The sequence below is a fragment of the Chaetodon auriga genome, chromosome 10 (assembly GCF_051107435.1).
Source record: "Chaetodon auriga isolate fChaAug3 chromosome 10, fChaAug3.hap1, whole genome shotgun sequence".
NCBI lineage: Eukaryota > Metazoa > Chordata > Actinopteri > Chaetodontiformes > Chaetodontidae > Chaetodon > Chaetodon auriga.
The window spans coordinates 22880201-22899082 of NC_135083.1; the positions used below are offsets into that span (position 1 = coordinate 22880201).

General features: G+C 40.7%; 1 protein-coding gene across 1 annotated transcript; it reads right to left on the bottom strand.

The window, feature by feature from the left end:
* Positions 1 to 12896: 12896 nt before the first annotated feature.
* Positions 12897 to 18560, bottom strand: LOC143327451 (keratin, type II cytoskeletal cochleal-like). Its single transcript, XM_076741793.1, has 9 exons — positions 17970 to 18560; positions 15554 to 15762; positions 15400 to 15460; positions 15186 to 15281; positions 14823 to 14987; positions 14571 to 14696; positions 14213 to 14433; positions 14025 to 14083; positions 12897 to 13895 (listed from the first exon to the last, which is right to left on the bottom strand). Exons 1-9 carry the CDS (start codon positions 18450 to 18452, stop codon positions 13687 to 13689), a joined length of 1629 nt encoding a protein of 542 aa, XP_076597908.1. The 5' UTR covers positions 18453 to 18560; the 3' UTR covers positions 12897 to 13686.
* Positions 18561 to 18882: the final 322 nt, after the last annotated feature.

Here is an 18882-nt window from a genome sequence, read left to right on the forward strand (position 1 = left end):
AACCCACTCAGCTGTTTTCAAATAAAACATTGCTGTTAAATAAATGACATTAGAGTGACTCATTCTAACACGAATACTAATGAATGTGCACAGGTTGATTCTTGTAATATGACACAGGCGTAAAGTGTAATAGAATCACAGATCACTAGAGGGCAGCATTACATCATATCAAAGATTCTCTGAAGAGGAAGGAGAAGGGTTGATCGTGTGTGTTAGGAAAACTGGAAAACTAACTGTGTACCTGCTGTCAGGGGCAGGGCTTGCAGACAGGCAAGCCAGGCAGTTGCTTGGAGCCCCCGGCCACTGGAGGGGCCCCGGCCACTTATTTACAACAACGATTATTGATAGGCCTGGGCTTTCAGGGACCTCTGTTGATCCCTGGGCCTCACTTTGAGAACCACTAATCTATTTTTTCAGTTTTCATCTCAAATGTCCCAGAAATTGTGCATTTATGTGTGCAAAAACCACATTTTTGTGTGCACAGGTGGGGTGGAGGCCCCAGGGATTTCTTGCTTGGAGCCCCAAGAGACCCTGGCAACGCCACTGCCTGCTGTGTGTATTTTAACAGAGGCACAATAAAGATATATAAAAGGATAACAATACCATAGGAAGGATCATTCAGATATGTAAGAATTTAACATATTGTGGTATTTTCTGAGATATCCAATAAAATACTTGGCACCAGCTAAGAGATGCCTCATGGTGGCTGGTGCCTGGCCGTCACATATAGTCTCACAGACCAGAATGAGCTAGTTGTCTCCAGTTCACCTATTTACTAATACTGTCAAATTAACTTTTCATTTTCTGCTGCTGCCGTTAAATTTAATGTTTATAGCCATGCTAGCAGAGTGTCTCTATGGATGGGGATGTCATTCTGTCAGTCAGCAGATCACCACATTGTAGTATCTTTGGTGATCTGCTGACTTTTGATTTTACAGCATCATCAGGTCAGCATTGTTATTTTTAAACTAGTAATTAAGACTGTAAATGTGTGGTCTAGTGACAATACAGAGGAGCTGAGAGGATGCATTCACTGTATGGACCTGAACAGTTTTTTCCAGGACACAGATATTGACCTGGTCACAGATTGATCACTGCCTATATCTCGTTCTGTGTGGACCTCAGAAAACTGTTCAGAGATATGCAAATAATAAACACTTTGTCATGGAAGGAATTAAGGAATGTATTAGTAGGAAGGAAATGGCCTCCAGATCAGGAGAAAGTGCAGGACTGAAGGCTGCACAAAAGGACCTCGATCAGCAAAGAAAATGGCACAAAGAAAATGTGAGATTCAATTTGAGAAAGGACCAATATGGAGTCTAAAAGCATGTACTACTTAGCATTAGCCTCACTAGACAAAACACTTTCTCTCTGATAGCATTTAGCAGTGTAGTTAGATACAAAGGTACAGTAGTAATTCATTCATTCCCCCTTAATTTCACCTCGAAAGACCACTGAGGAGGTATCCTCATTTACAATGGTGTCAAGATACACAAACAAAACAACAGCAGGCTCTAAAACAGTTATGTACAGAATAAGAAGTTGCTATCGTGACGATAATAAAAAAAAATAGGAATAAATAAAAGAGATAAATACAATATTTGATATTGAGTTAAAAACACTTACAATCAATTAAAACTACGTCTGACATAAGACTTTTGAACAGCCGTAGTGGCAGCAGAGAGTCCATTTGCAGTTGTTCCATGTACAAGGTGCACTGTAAGAAAATGACATTTTCCCAAACTCAGATCTAATCAATGGAGTGTGGAGCATCAGCCCATTCTGTGAGCGAGTACCATGATTATGTGAGTTCAGAGTTAAAAGGGATGAAATGTACAGTGGAAGCAACTGCATTAAGGCTTTACAGTTGAGTATCAGTCAAAAAAGGCCAACTGACTTTTTGGTAAGGGATACAGTGATGATACAATGTGCAGGTAGCAGCTTTTAATAACATCCCCATAATCCTGACAATTCTGGCAAATAGCGAAAAAAACAAGTATACATTAATGTAATTCCAATGCAGTTTGGAGAAGAGCCCAGTGTAAAGAGTACATCTGTATGTAGGCTGTAAACAACACCCCTTTTTTATTTTTTTTTATATCAATAGAATATTGAAAATACAATGATGGAACGGAGATACAAGACCACAATGATATGGAAAATGTTTGAATAAAAATAGCATTATCTGGGAGGATTCTGTGTTCAGCTAAGAATCTTAGCATCAATATCTGATCAGTTTTTGACTTTTGATCAACACTTCTACGTTTTCAGAGAAAAGAAATTAAACAGGTGTGCAGCCTCTTTGTGATCCTGTGTGCCTATAAATTGTTAGTTTATACAGTAAATACTATGTCTACGAGAGAGGATTAGATATGAAGACTGCTGTGGTGACAAAAAGCAGACATCAGCGAGTAGAAATGTGGCTCAGAAGTTACAAATGATGGTAAGTGTGACTCAGGAATTATCAAGGCACACCCAATACATTCATGTTCTAAAGCACACATTTCTTCAATATCATGATACTGTTACCCCTTTAAAAATCATTTGATGAGTGGACATTGACTTGATAAGGACTCAAAACACCATGTTTATGACTTGGACTTGAATTGTGACTCACTGGTCCTGACTTGGGACTTCACAGCAAAAAGAATGACGTATTTATGTTATGCACCACAGGCAGGTGGTGTGGTATGTCAATGATAAATTGGAACCTCCAGTATTTTAACTGGAGAAATAATACTTTCATTCTTCCTGCTGCTAAAACTAAAATCAGTTGCATTTGACTTACAGTGAAATTCAAAGTGCTGCCAACAAAACTTAGACATTTTGAGAATTGCTCAGTTCGTATTAGTCAGTTGGTTGTAGTAATTTGGTGACCAGCTACATGGTGGTGGGGGTCAAAGAATCAGCTTTGCCCAGTTGATAAAGTTTACTAACTTTTAAGGTTAGTTTATCAGATAAACTAACCTTAAAAGTTAGTGTTCAAGCATCTTCAGGGTAAAGGCTCCTTTACTCAAGAAGCCACTTCTCAATCAATGAGTTACAACGTCAGTAAAGTTTGAAGTGAGATGGACGTTTAACCACATTGCCAGCTGGTTATTCAACAACTTGGCAGTGAGGCCATCCGCTTATAATCTACTGATTCTTTTCTGAATCAATTGATTGATTGTTTGGTTTGGAAAAATTCAGGAAATGGTGAGAAATACAATCACAATTAGTCCAAAGTGACACGTTCAAAATGCTTCTTCAACCAATAGTAAAAAACTTAACTCATAAGTAAAGCTGTCAGATAGATGTAGTGAAGTCAAAAGTACAAGAATCCCCTCTGAAATGTAGTGGTGGAGAAGTAGAGAGTGGCATGAGAAGAAGACATGTGAAGTACAAGTACCTCAAATCTGAATTTAAATACAGTACTTAAGTAAATGGTTACACTCCAGCACTGTGCACAGTACATGTTATGAAGAACACAGGAGGAAATGATTGAAAACTCTGCAAAAAAGAAATCATTCAACTAATACTGTTATTTTTCCGTGCGTTAGTATTATTAGTCCATGCAGGCAGGGTGACACTGATGTGCGGAGGCGCTCTGAGAGGCAGGATGTGGAGGAGAGGCTTATTTCCCCTGGACCACCTGCTCCAGAGCAGCGGCCGGCCTCACCTTGGCCTGTTTCATTTACAGGTTGTACAGTGATAACAGCCACAGTTTGTGCTCTCCATGGCCGCACAGAATGAAGTCCGACATTACCCCTGCACGCACCATGACGTCACGGTGGCTCGGTCCACGGTTGTTATCTGCGTGAATCATTTGAATGATCGATATTCAAAAAGAAACCGTTTCTCAGACTCAAAAACAGACAGCCACAAAAGTTTTCACTGGACGATTTCTACAAAAGCCACAGATTTTTCCACACGAAACCCACCGCTCACATCCCTGCAGACCTGCATCTCCATTATTTCAGGACAAAGTATAATTTTTAACACTTTCATTTAAATCTTTCACGGTCATTTCAACGTTGAAACGTCGAAATATCTGCATCCATAAATGTATTAAGATTGCTGCAGTGGCAGTAAGTAATGCTAATTAAATGCTAATTTCAGTAATGCTAATTACAGTATGTGTATAAAAACAGGCTAAAGGGACTCTCCTGCCAACATGAGTAACTGTACTCTCTTTATGGGCAGTATGTTCTGTGTTTGATCAAAGTGGCAGGTGAGCACCTTTGCAGATCCTGTATTTGAAATACTACAAGGTTGTAAGGAATGCAGTACAAATGAATAAACATACAGCATGGTGAAATATGCAGCTAATGACTAATAACCCAAGTGAAAAAAAATATACTTAAGCATACCTAAAGTGTATTTAAACATTCAAAGTATCTTTCCAGTACATTTTAAACAAATGTGTACTTTGAATAAATTTAAAGCATAGTTTTAATAACTATACCACAGTAAAATATAGTTTAAGTAAAATCTTTAAAGTGAACTTACACTTTAAAGATAAATGCTGTCAATACTTTCTAGTATATTTTCAGTAAGTGTCTTAAAACACCATTAGCAAAGCTCCTGCAAAGCAGCTCCGATCCATGGAGAGAGAGAATCCATCTAAACACCTAAGGAGATCAGTTGGCTACCTGGTTATCACACTCCTGCTTGCTGGCGATGTCCACCAAAACCCTAACTTCAGCTGCAATGGTGACCCACAGTGAGCTATTGCATCCATCAGACCAGGTAGACCTTCTGTTGATCCTGCGGGTAGCTCTGAGTTGCCCCAGCAAAGTGACAATAATCCACAGTCTTACCAGTCATACCAAAGAGGCTTATCAATGAATTTGACAACCAGTTCAAACAACTCTCCTGGAGGGAGATTCTTTCCACAGATAACCTTGATGATGCTTCTAAGAGCTTAATGACCATGATTGATAAAGTTAAAAGAGATCCTGATAAAGTTGAAAGAGATCCTGATCTCAATGGGTTTTTATCTGGTTAAATAAAGGTTAAATAAAAAAAAAAAAAAAAAAGTGAATTCAGTAAAAATATTACACACTCCAGAAAAAAGCAAAACTTGCCCTGGCTTAATGAACAAGTATGGGCCTTAATGAAGCAGAGAGATTATGCATTAAAAACTGCAGTTAAGTCGGGTTTAGCCCATGATAAGAGAACTTGTCAACAATTACGTAATAAAGTTGTAAGGGAATTGAGAAAGTCTAAAGCGAATTTCTTTATCAATATCATCAATGATTCCAAAGGTAAAAGCAGACACACTTGGAAAAACAATAACAGGGTCTTAAAAAAAGGATAATAATAATAATAGGGATAAAGGGTTTGAACTACAAGTGCAGGGGACCTTTACTGAAGATATAGTTAAGATCTCTTCTGTGTTTAATACTTATTTTATTGACTCTGTTCAAGACTTAGCAAAAAGCTTTGGTCCTAAAATGAAAATGAAAAAATTTAGCCAAATTAAAACCCTAAATTTAAAACCTTATTTCAATCTCTAACTATATCTTTTAGAATTTCTGAATTTCTATAAGGATTATTTAGAACTCCTTGCTATTTCTTAATAACACATAACAAACACATAGACATACACACAACGTTGTAGACATATATATACATACAGATATATATGTGTGTGTATAAATATATATATAATGAGCTCTTTCACATGAATCATGAATTCCCACAGCCTCTTGTTGCACCGATATCTCTCTTTTTTTTCAGTTTTTTTTTTCTATTTTCCGCTGATGCAGTTTCAAAACCACAAAGGAATTACTTGAAACTGGTTTACACTGCCCCGCAGGTCTTAAGTGTAAACTACCCCAGCACCAGACAGAAATTACCTGGGAACTTAAACTCATTACCACGAAAAACTTCCAAGACCACACAGGTATTACATGGAAGCCGTTCCCAAGACTACACAAGAATTACATGGGAACTGATGGTTGAGACCACACTCATAACACCGTACTTAATTATTAAAATAGATGGAACATCCGATGTCTGCCACCCGTGCCCGACCTCAGGCGGAGGTCAGGCACTGTGTCGGAGCAGAACTTTCCCTGAGTCGTATGAGACTCCTGCCAACAGTTGACCCTCAGTCCAGGCTCAGGTGTCGATCAGCAGAGCGTTCATCCCATCCTTGTCACCAAATTATGTAAGTGATGTTCTCCGTGTTGCTCGTTGAGAGTTGCTAATTCTCGGAACTACAGACTCAGTGTGATGAATCAGGTCTCTTTAATACATGCAGCATGGAAGGAAGACTCATGCAGAGTGTTATCTGCAGATCTCCACAATGTCTTGGCTTTTATACTGTCCAGCAACAAAAGGACAACTGGTTGTCACATGCACCTGGTATTGGTAAATCAGTCCCTTAAAACAATGACCATTTGGGGGAGTGCACTCATCCTGTTTCCCAGGGTTCATACTATACCATAAATTCCTCTGGTACAATGAATCGCACCCTAAACTTCCCCCTTCATCCTATTTCCCTTACTGAATGTCCTTTTGTGCTCTTTCTGACCTTAGTGAGAAAGGGCCACAAAAACTTTTACAATTCATAGACTGATTCCTGGGATTAGTAAATCATCTAATTCCTACACTAGAGAGAAGAGCATTACACCACCAAATGATAATCTCCCACTTTTGAACATCTCTGAGGTGACAGAACCATCTCTAGTTAAAACCTTAGCCAGTTTAAGAACACTAAGGCTAAAGATATGTTTGACTGTGATTGTGCCTTTGTGAGGAAGTACAAAAACATATTCTCTACTCCAATTACACATCTGGTTAATCTGTCGATTAAACATAGTTCTTTCCCCAGTGCCTGGAAGTCAGCAGTATTAACTCCTGTTTTTAAGGCTGGTGATGTAACTGACATTACCTGTAACGGGCTAGTGGAGGACCCAATTGCAGTACCGGCCGATTTACAGGGAATACGGGGAAATGGACAACCGGAGCAACAATGTGCCGTACTGAGCAGAGAGACGGCCCAGAAGGAGTCAGTGTGACACAGAACTCAGACAGATTTTGGTGTGGTCGAAACCACTCTCGGAGGAGGAATATGCTCTTTGAAACCACTGAGGCGGTAAGATCTGCACACCTGGAGACACAAGGCTAGGACTGAAGGAGTAGTCAGGAACATGCGAGGTCGGACACCGGAGATCAGTCTGGAAAAGAACGCTGGAGAGTCTGGCATGGCACAAAGACAACCTGGCAACTGGGAAGAATGACAGCGTGGCTCAAATACCCTCCTGATGACTCTCATAGGCTAGGTGTGCAGATAAGTGCTATGCTGGACTGTGACAATTCCCAACTACAGACCCATCAGTATACTTCCTGTAATCTCCAAAGAAACGGAAAGGATAGTGTGTGACCAGTTGATAGCCCATTTAAATCAAGGCCATTTTCCACTGCATTCTATGCAATTTGGATTTAGGAAATATCACTCAACAGAGAAGGCAAACTGCTATTTTATTAAGCAAATTAAATCCAGCCTTGATAATGGAGGTGTTGTTGGTGCTGTTTTCCTTGATTTCAAAAAGGCTTTTGACACTGTAAATCATAATGTTCTGTTGTCAAAGTTGTCAAAGTTTAACTTTTTGTCTAAAGCTCTAACATGGATGGAGTCTTATTTAGATTCAAGAAAGCAGTGCACCAGAGTTAATGATGCATACTCTTCTTTTTCTAACACTACCATTGGAGTCCCACAGGAATCAATTTTAGGACCAATTTTATTTAGCTTATATATTAATGACCTGCCTCTGATTTGCCCAGAAGTTCATATACAAATGTATGCAGACGACACAGTTATTTACACACATGCTAAGGATAGAGAACAGCTGTATCAAAACTCACTGCAGTACTACACAAAGTCTCAGACTGGCTAACTAGCAGCTGTCTGACTCTCGATGTCAGTAAAAGAGATGGTATGCACTTCTCCAACAAGAGAAATGCACAGAAACAACCTGATATTTTTGTCAAAGGAGAGGGGATTAAAATTGTTACCTGGGCATAATCATTGATTCTAATCTAACATTTAAAAAGCATATTAAAAAGATATCCAGAAATGTCAGAGCTAGTTTAATTAATTTTAGACATATTAGGCATCAGTTACCTATGCATGCTGCTAAACTGTTTATGCATTCAATGATCCTCTCACATTTGTCATATTGCGCTGCAAGCTGGTCCCAGGCAGGTGTGACTACGCTGAAATCCTTTACAAACAGGCTGTGAAAGTTTTTGATAAAAAAAAACAAGACATTACCATAATTGTACCATTATAAAAAAGCATAACCTGTTGACCTTTGACAGTTTTATGTTTTTTGCTGACATGTGCTTAATGTACAAATTGATTCATGAACTTGCACCACCACCACTCAAGCAATGTGTGTCACTCTGCAGGGACAATGTAAGGCTATCCACGGCCTCAATGAGAGGCGATTGTTCTACCAAATTTAGGAAGACCACTTTTGGACAATCAGCATTCTCATTCCAAGCAACTGGAAAATGGAACTCAATCCCACTCCATATTAGAGACTGTGCAACTCTTAACAGTTTTAAAATTTCTCTGAAGACATGGCTGAAAGAGAATCAATCATACGATCATTGATATTGTATATAGAACACCAAATGTATTATGTGTTTTGTATGATATTTACTCTGTAATGTTGTTGTTGCTGTAGCTGTCTTGTTGCTGATATTGTCTGTAATGTTTAGTATGTGTTTTATTGTCTTTTTAACTCCCTGCCCAGGGACCACAGATGCATTTTTTGTGAATGTGCCCCTCTGGTCTAAGCCCTACCAGGTTCTGCCTGACTCCTCCTGGTCCTCCTTGCTGTTCTTGGATATGGTGAACTATTCCCTGCACTCATTGGAGATGTAAACAGACTCGCAGGGCCAGGAGCTTGGCTCACCAGGATAACCAGCAGCTGTAGTAGAATTAGAAGTTCCTCTCAGCCTCTCCTAATCCAGCCCTCTTCATTTGGATACAAAAAATATGACATCTTTTAAAAAAAAATCTTCAAAAATCTTCCATTTCTTTCCTTTTTCTCTACTGCTTTCATGTTTATTTAAAAGTCCCCACAAAAAATATATATATACATATATTAAAAAAAAAAAAAAAAACAACTAAAAAACACCTAACTATCTTTTCCTGATGTGAAATATATTATTGGGTGGAATGTTGTCAGAGGGTTAGGGTGGGTCAGACCTTCCACAAACCTTTTAACACTGTTCTTGATTCATTCCTTTAACCTTCCTGTTCACATATCTTTAAAAAGAAAGGATAAGGGTTAGGGTCTGAGTGGATTAGACCCTCCTCGACACCTTTTTTTGTTATGCCTCAACATGTTCTTAGTCAGTTAAACTCTTAACCATACTATTCCCAAGGAACAGTTGAGTGTTGTTGTTGACAGATTTTAATATGATGAAGGATGAAACACAACACAAACACAGTATGACATCAGAAATGAGGTCATTTACAGGTAAGTAGCAAAATGTAAGTCGTTAAGTAGAACCATATCCATCCTTTTCAGACACTCAGGTAACATACAGGTAAATAAGAGGGTAAGTACAGTAGTCCAGATGATCCACTCCAATAAAAATATTTAGAGTAAAACAAGACAATAATTCACAGAAAGAGGTTTGTGCTTGTCTCCTGCTTGTTTCCATGTTTTTCCTGTTACAACTTCTGGAAGGCACTATCTTGGCTCCAGTTACTCTGTGGAGTCTCAGGTTTCAGTTACACCTCACGATCTTCCATAAGAAGCCCAGCAACCAGAGCAGCCAATAAAAATCCAACTTGAGCAGAAGTTCCACGTTCTCTTCTTCTACGTGAAGATGGAGCCAATCTCAACAGTTTTTGCAGATGACTGGCGCTTCCAACAGCCAATGAAATGCTGAAAACGCAGATGTGCCACTGCAGTGGCTTTTTTACAGCTCGAATGAAGGAATTCAGTGTAAATAGGGATTTTACAGGGATGTTTTGAAGTGATAAATAGAGTAAATGATGTCAGTATAAAAACATATAGCCAAAATATGGGTATAGATACCTTAAATTATGAATATAGACGACCAGAATATTGATTTCAATTTCTTTGTGATTAGACAGAACCCAAGTCTGGCGACAGTTCAGTGTAATTTCCTGTTTCTATTGCGTACTCCTCCTGGCAGCTTCTAACGTTTTTTCTACCAAGTTTAGATGAAACCATGTCAACTTCTATATGACGAGTGCTTCGACAGCTGTGTTCCTATGGCAACTGCTCTCACACAAGTCAAATAGCAGCAGCGGCAGTTAGCAGAGACACTTCCAGTGGCAGGCTGGTTGGTTTCTGGCAGCTGCCATCAACTTGCCACTGTTTTAAGATGACGGGTAGTAGTGGCTAAATGGGACAAATACATGACTTTCACCCTGGAGATTAGGGTTTGCATCCCATATGAGTGATTTCTTATATAGTTCACTAAATATTTCCGTGTCTTTAGCTGACAGGTGCACACACAACACTCCAACATCAAAAAACACCTTTCCTATAAGTCAAGTTTCGCCTCACTTTGCTCTTGAATTTCACATTTGTGACAAATGGAAATGTTTGACCATAGGACTGCCCCTGGAGGTGAGTTTCTCTTTCATCCTGACTGGAAATACTTCTCATGACAGCTGCAAGACGTAAAGCATCTCACGCTCTCTCATTATGTGCTCTGCAGCTAATGTACCTGTAGATGGTGCAAGTTACACGTTGATCAGGGTCAGAAAATAAGAAATGAGTGAGAAGATTGAAAAACTGAAGGGCACAGCTTTAATATCTGTATTTTACGAAAAAAGACATCAGCCGTTACTCACACCATTTATTTCTTTGCTCAGCATTGAAAGAATATAAAACATTATTGTTTCTATTGTCAGAGTAGAGGTTCCACAAGATGTTTTACTGTCCATTTGTGCTCCTGTTGTATCTCCCGTTGTAAACATATGAATATGTGCATAAAACGTGTTTTAGTCGAATTGAAATGAAGGCTAATAATCAAGAGGGCAAAAAGTCAATCGTTCACTGTCCTACTGCTCAGAAGTTTTTGAGAAAATATCTAAAAAGGTTTGTTGATCATGCAATGATTTGCAAAAAAAATACTCAATATTTAAGTGAAAATAGCACTAAGACAACATATCAAATGTTAAAACTGAGAAATGTAATTGTTTTTGAAAATAATATCCTCGTTTCAAATTTGATGTCAGCAACACGTGTCAAAAAAGGGACAGGGTCATGTTTATAACCACTCTGTTGCATCAGCTCTTCTTTTAACAAGTTCAGGGTTTCCTTTGTCATATTTAATGTTTCATGATGCACCAAATATGTGCATTGAGTGACAAGTCAGGACTGCAGGCAGCCAGTTTAGCACTGAGGCTGTTGCTACTGAGCCATGCTGTTGGAATATGGCAGAATGTGGTGTGGCATCGTCTTGCTGACATAAGCCAGGCCTTCCCTGAAAAAGACGTCTACTTGGCATCATATGTTGCTACAGTGGCGAAGCCCTCCCCATCTTTACTTCAGTAAGATTCTTTTTGGACCCAGTCATGTGACTAACCTGTTGCCAGTTAACGTAATTCATTGTGAGATGTTCCACCAGCTGTTTTCTTTTAGCATTTCACAACTTTTCCAGGATTTTGTTGCCACTGTCTCCTTTTTTTGAAACCTGTTGCTGGCTGCAAATTCTAAATGAGGATATAATTTTCAAAAATAATGAAATCTCTCAGTTTCAACATTTGATCTGTTGTCATTGTGCTATTTTCAATAAAATGTGGGTTTTCAGTGTTTTACAGTGTCCTGTTTTTGGAAAAGGGGGTTATAAAAAAGACATTCACATTCATAAACTCAGTCCCTTTGTCAGCTGCAACAGATATTTTTCTTAATTTAGAATGGTTAGAATTAGAAAAAAAATTAGAAAAAATGTCGTATCTGGGGAAGGGTATTTTTTTCAGCATTGCCTCGGTTTTCATACTTAAACAGTATGATGGAGAGGGGCGGAATTGAGCGGTGTTTTTCCAATATGAACTAGGGAGCAGTTAAACACTCATTCTCAATTTTGTATTGTGGAGACAACAAAGAATACAACTGATCGTTTGCTGAACCCTGACTAAAACCTGCCCCAGGCACAGCTTAGCAACAGGAATGTGAGGCCTTGGCAGTTTTACATATGTTGCAATAATTTGCATGGGGCTCTTACAAGTCATCTGCACTATGTCTGGAGAGTCTGGAGAGAGGGTCTTTTTTAAGCCTCTCCAAAACCAAAAACAGAAGCAAAAGTGGGTTAGAGTTAGAAACTGTGTTTGTCTGCTCTAACCTGAGCTGCTGCTGTTAGTATGCCCGGCTATGTTAGCAGCTCTGTCCTGCTCTCTGTTTGAATTTAGTAAGTTTACAACCCCCACCTCCAGCCGTGCATGTGTTCGGTATAGTGCTACGTTTGCCAAACACATCAGTTATTGTAAATCTCATCCTAAAATTCCTTTCCCATTTAAAAGTGACACATACTGTTTAAAATTGGAACACTAGAGCAAAAATGTAACCACTGTGATGTTATAGCATTTTTCTACTGCATTCAAACCACATTCAGTCCCGTTACAATGAATAACATTTGAAGTACACTACATTTTTATTCATTGGACTGTAGTACTGTGGCTGATTAGCTGGGGTAGGGGTCCCCCACTTGTGGAGATATTTTGCCTGGGACGTGTGTTTTTCGCCTCGTTGCCTATTATTTGCCATGCTAGAGTTGAAATCTTGATAGCCGTAGCAACAGTAGTTAAGGTATGGTCTGGCTTAGCAAACGGTTAAATATCATTGTATGTATGTATTGTTCAAAAGTTACTGTACACCATCAATCAGGAAGAACAAAGAGAACTGCCAAAATGAATATGAAATCAGATTTATTCCAGACATGTTGGTGGTACAAATTCATCATAAATCCGGTTGTCCCAGTCAGCCTTATCCATGTTTCTTTCTCATTCAGAGTGTAAATCAAGATGAAAACACCATTTATATAGTGGAGAGCTCATTTATTCTCTGAACAGGAGAGGAAAAAGAAGATCCCAACAATGAAATTTGAAAATGTTATTCATGGCTGCTTTTGCTGATGTCAAAATGCACAAGATGACAGATGTGAGACAACATGAGAGACATTGCAGAAAAGAAGGCTTGACACTGCATGTGACCAACCACAACATCCAGACCTCCTTCTGTGCAAATCTGAGAACTGTTGTCTTTTTTGTGCAAATACTGTTGCCTTGTAAGGACTCTCTGTCATGACACTACAAGTATCCTCTTGTCTGCACGGCAGCACATCCAGCAACCAAAAGACAGCCAGGCTGACTGATCAAAGAAAGAGAGGACTGACTCATCTCTGCTGCTCTTAGTTTTAGGTGTAATCATTTCTCTGCCTCAGCTTCTATCTCGATGTAATCTCTGACTCTCTGTAGGTATTATGGTGCCAAAGAGGGAGCACCAACACAGGAACTACATGCCAAACAGAGCTGTACCATTGCATGGATCTGTCAGCTGTAAATGGTCAAATTTTTCTGAGGCTGCTATGTCTGCAGAAAGAGAGGTGGGGTTTATTCAAGCTATTATGATTGGTTGTTCGGAGAGTGGAGGGGCAAGAAGAGGAGGAGAAAATAATGAAGGAAGAAGACAGCTGCTGTCTTTAGTAACGGCGGTAGCTGCTGCTGCTGGAGCTCATTTTAATGCTGCTTCCACCGCCCATGCCGATGCCGCCGCCAACACCGACACCGCCGCCGCTGCTTATGCTCAAACCTCCTCCAAAGCCTGAGCCGCTGCTCATGCTCATACCGCTTCCATAGCTGCCACCCATACCACCGTAAACTGCTCCACCGCCACCGCCGCCTCCTGCTCCTGATGATGAGAATAAGACATTTTCAGATTAGATGGCAGGAATTTGAATTTCCGTATATCTTATGCTCTTTTCATCAAAACGTATCAATCAGAAATAACTTGAACTGTAAAGATGTATTCAATACATACCAAAGCTGCTGCTTGTTTGTTGTACATGGATGGTTGCAGCTGCACCACCGGTAGCAAGTCTGTAGAGAGGGACAGAAATGAGCAGGTTTAGCTGCTGATGTTGCTGGCTGAACAATGTGCTGCAGTTCATCCTCTCAGTGTTTCAGAGGATTAAATATCTTGTGAATCCAAAGTAGCAAAGCTTTTACCTGGATTCCTCTCCTTCCAGAAGCTTCTTGTAGGTGGCAATCTCAATGTCCAGAGCCAGTTTGACGTTCATGAGCTCCTGGTACTCACGGACCTGGCGGGCCATGTCCTGTTTGGCTCTCTGCAGGGCCTCTTCCAGGTCCCTGATGCGGGCCTTGGCGTCCTTCACAGCCAGCTCACCACGCTCCTCAGCCTCAGCGATCTGGGCCTCCAGGTTGGCACGCTGTGAGGTTGGAAAGTTAGCAGAACCTTCAGATGACAGTTCACATTCAAAATGCGTTCTACAAATATTTTGTGCACGGTTGAGAAGTTTCTAAATGTATTAAACTGAAGACTATTCAGCGGTAACTGTGATCTTACCTGTGCTTTAACTGCCTCAATCTCATTCTGGAGGCGGCTAATCATGCGGTTGAGCTCAGCAATTTCACTCTTGGTGTTGCGAAGGTCTTCTCCATACTGGCCTGCACTGGTCTGCATCTCCTGGTACTGAAGGAATAATATTAAAAATAACTGTGATTTCGGATTCCACAGATCATCCTGTCCACTTTTACTTGACAGTGCAGGATGTGTGTTTCAGATTGGATTTGTTGATGACTTTCTCTCTCTACTAACCTTCTGCTGATACCATGACTCTGCCTCAGCACGGCTGCGGTTGGCGATCTCCTCATATTGACACTTAACTTCAGCCACAATGGCGTCCATGTCCAGATTGCGGCTGTTGTCCATCTCCACAATGACTGAGGTGTCCTTGATCTGTCCCTGGAGCTCACGCAGTTCCTGCATAAGAGTAATATGTTGTTTTTAAAAATGAAATCAGAAGATTTGGTGAGTAAAGGTCATACAATATCTATTTCTCTACTTTATCTGTCCCACCCAGTGGTGTTATTTTCTACATTTAATGTTAGGTAGCTGAAGACTTGTTTTAGAGCAAAGAAACAGACATAATAGGACTGAGGTGTGGTTAATTTGTCTTACCGCCTCATAGACAGCTCTGAGGAAGTTGATCTCATCCTGAAGAGCATCAACCTTGGCCTCCAGCTCAACCTTGTTCATGTAGGCGGCATCTACATCCTGTGAAGTAGAAGGAAGAGGTGGTCCACATTGGTGATGGATCAGGCCAATAATTCATTCCAGTGTCATCAATGGCATGGTGGAGTGACAGGTTTAATGATTGCATATCCACTCTCACCTTCTTGAGGAGCACAAACTCATTCTCCACACCAGCACGCTTGTTGATTTCGTCTTCATATCTGGCATAAATGGTAGAAAAATGAAAAATGACTGTGGGCGTCGGCCATTGTATGTCGGCTGCTGTGTTCAAAACATGGCATGCATGAACTCACTTGTTCTTGAAGTCCTCAACCAGCACCTGCATGTTCCTCAGCTCTCCCTCCAGCTTGACTTTTTCGTTGCCGAGCCCATCCAGCTGTCTGCGCAGGTTGGCGATGTAAGCCTCAAACATGGCGTCGATGTTGGAGCGGGTGGTGGTCTGCTCTTGCAGCAAGCTCCATTTGGTCTCCAGCATTTTGTTCTGCTGCTCCAGGAAGCGAACCTAAAAGGTGAAATCATTTTTCATACTTAGATCCAATGTCAATTGGGAAAAGGTATTTGAATATGACAAGAAACCACATTTGTAACTACGCATAAAACAACATATATTGGAATTAATGCTACAAATAAAAAAGGCAAATTAGTACATTTTATTTGCTGTCCCATCATGATTAGGCATGATCGCTCTGACGTAACAAAGATGTTTGTCTTCTTTGTTTTGCTTTCCTCAGGTGATTCATGAAGCCACACCTGTGTGTGACTTTCTCTTGGATGCACCAATATTGGCAGTTCCTGTATTAAAATATTCCTCAGGGCAGGGATGTTCTACACACAATGTACTGTGGAGTCTGTCTGCACAGTATAGTTGGACTGTACTGTATTAGAGTGAGAACATCTGACATGAGAAACATGTTGCGTGTGGCACAAAGTACATGCTCTGCCACTTTTAACCCTTCAGACAGTGGAGCCTATCCCTCCATTTTTTTTCTTTTTTTTTGTGTGTGTGCCACACCTCAGCCTAGCCCCTCCCTTGACATTACCGCTCCCTCGCCTCCAGGATGCATACTTTCACTGAGTGAACTTGCCTGCCACAGCCCTCAGTAATTAATGCTACATTCCTGATGCTATTAAGTGTCACATCGAGCGAGTGGCAATGCTTTAAAGAGATGTCATTTGTGTGATAGCTATATTTAATATAAATATCAAATTAAAATGTCAGCAAACTTGATCCCTCCATTGCTGATACTACAATTTATAATAGTTTGAATACTTAGCCCAACAATATTTTATACGGAATCATTTAACAGTAAGAAGTCTGCTTTGAATGAATAGGATGGGAGTAGACCACCAGTGTGAAGACAGATGAGGTGTGGTATGCACACACTGCAGAAAATGTTAACTGAGCATTTTCCCTCACAGGGTGTGGCTAACTTGCTCAGGCAGAAGCCTGACAGACATGGCCCGTCGTCTTCTTTACAAGGTTTTCAGTCATCCATTAAAGTGTAGATGGGTGAATTAAAAAACTTAATTATTGTATTAACAAGAGTTAATGGAAAAATGTTTGAAACATTAGCTTGAACATTCACTTAAGGACCAGTGTGTTGGATTTACTGGCATCTAGTGGTGAGGTTGCAGGTTGCAACTGAATAGCCCTTGTCTCAATGCTCCCTTTCTAAGCATGTAGGAGAACCCATGGTGGCTTCAAGTATCATGAAACACACTAAAAGGCTCTCTGTAGAGCCTGTAGTTTGTCCATTCTGGGCTACTGCAGAAACACGCTGGTGCAACCAGATGGACTCTGCAGAGGAAGACTCCCTCTGCAGATATAAAAAGCTCATTCTAAGGTCATGAACAAACAATTCTTATTTTCTGGTTATTATATACTAATGAAAAAAACATAATTCTGGACATTATATTCCATTTCTGTTAGTTGATCCTCCTAAATTGTATACACTGGTCTTTTAACATTGCATTGCAAATAGTTAAGATGGGGTCCTTTCTCTGCATCACCACAGACGGGTTGTGAGTCCTTGCTGCCATAGGAGTAGGGATAACCTGATCCTGTGTTCTCCTCATACAGAGAGCCACGAGTCACTGGATACGACCACTCTAGTGTTTCCTGCCTCTCACTCTACACAGTAACACCTGGTATGGAGCCAATTATGGTCAAAGAGAAGTTAAAGGAGCAGTGACATGCTTTCAATAGAGGCTAGTTGATGCACAGTGTTGGTCTGAGAACACTGTTTGAGATGAGAAGCACCTACACTGCAGTTTTGGTTGACTGACTAAATCGTATTCACACTAATAACAGTGTACTAGTTAATTTTAGTTTTTAGAGTTAGCTCTAGCTATGCCCTCAGTGTGCACATTATTCAGGTTTAGATTAGCTCCTGTGTAATATTTAATGAGCCCAGGTGGTCATTTAGAGGCAGCTTGTTGCAGGTATTCATGCTTACACGAGCTAATGAACTCTATTGTGTGCAGTCCATCCGCCATCTATTCCTAATATTTCACGCTCCTTAGCTCATTCATATAAACATCTATTGTTCAACAAAATGAACTTCAGAGTTAACGTAGCAAAATTATTATGGATTTAAATAGAGTGTATCACATGTCAGACATAAGACTTTCAACATTCTTATGAAATAGCGTGGAATATAAGCCTTAGACAGAAGCTGTTTCAGTAACTGACAGGAAAAGATCACTCACCTTGTCGATGAAGCTGGCAAAGCGGTTGTTTAGAGTCTTGATCTGCTCTTTCTCTTGGGTACGGACATGCTGAATGTTGGGGTCAATTTCAAGGTTCAGGGGGGCCAGCAGGTTCTGGTTGACTTGGACGTTTGTGATCGGAGGCACACACATTCCAGCGCCACCAACACCGTAAGCACCACCACCACCCATAGACAAAAGACCACCACCAGCACCTCCACCAGCACCATACGCACCACCATAAGAAAAGCCACCAGACTTATACATTCCAACTCCAATGCTGGATGTTGCAATTGATGGCCTTGAAAGTGGCATGGCAGATCTTGAAGAAAATGATTTTCCTCCTCCAACGCTTCTGAAGCTACCACCGCTGCCGCTGAAACTGCCGGCACTGAAACCGCCGGCACTGAAACCGCCACCACTACTACCACCTCCACCATAGCTGGACCTGACGGTTTTGATGGACACAGATCTGGTTGCCATGGCTGGTTTTGTTTTCTGCTGAAAGGTAAGGATTCACAGAGAAAAAAGGGAGCAGAGAGAGAGAGGTTTGGCAGAGCACACTAAGAGGAGAGTCAAGTCCCTCTAAGTATCTTCTCCTTGGCTAGGATGGATATTTATCTGCCTCCAGTTGTGGAGGAGGTCCCAGTGAGCTCCACCTCCCCTGCACCTCCCCCTCAACGCTCCTCCAATTACCTGGATTCTGGAAAGGGCACTTGTAGGCAGGTAGATAGGCTTGGAGCAGCTCAGCCTGTCGGACAGGTAAGAGTGCCACCCCTGTAAGGCGATCGGGGCTTGACACACCCCGTTGCTCGCAGAGGAATGGCAGCACTGCCTGGGGTGAGAGGGTAGGAAAGACATGTTGGCAAAGACAATTTTACTTGATTAGCTGGGGGCTTTCTGAGAGGTGTGG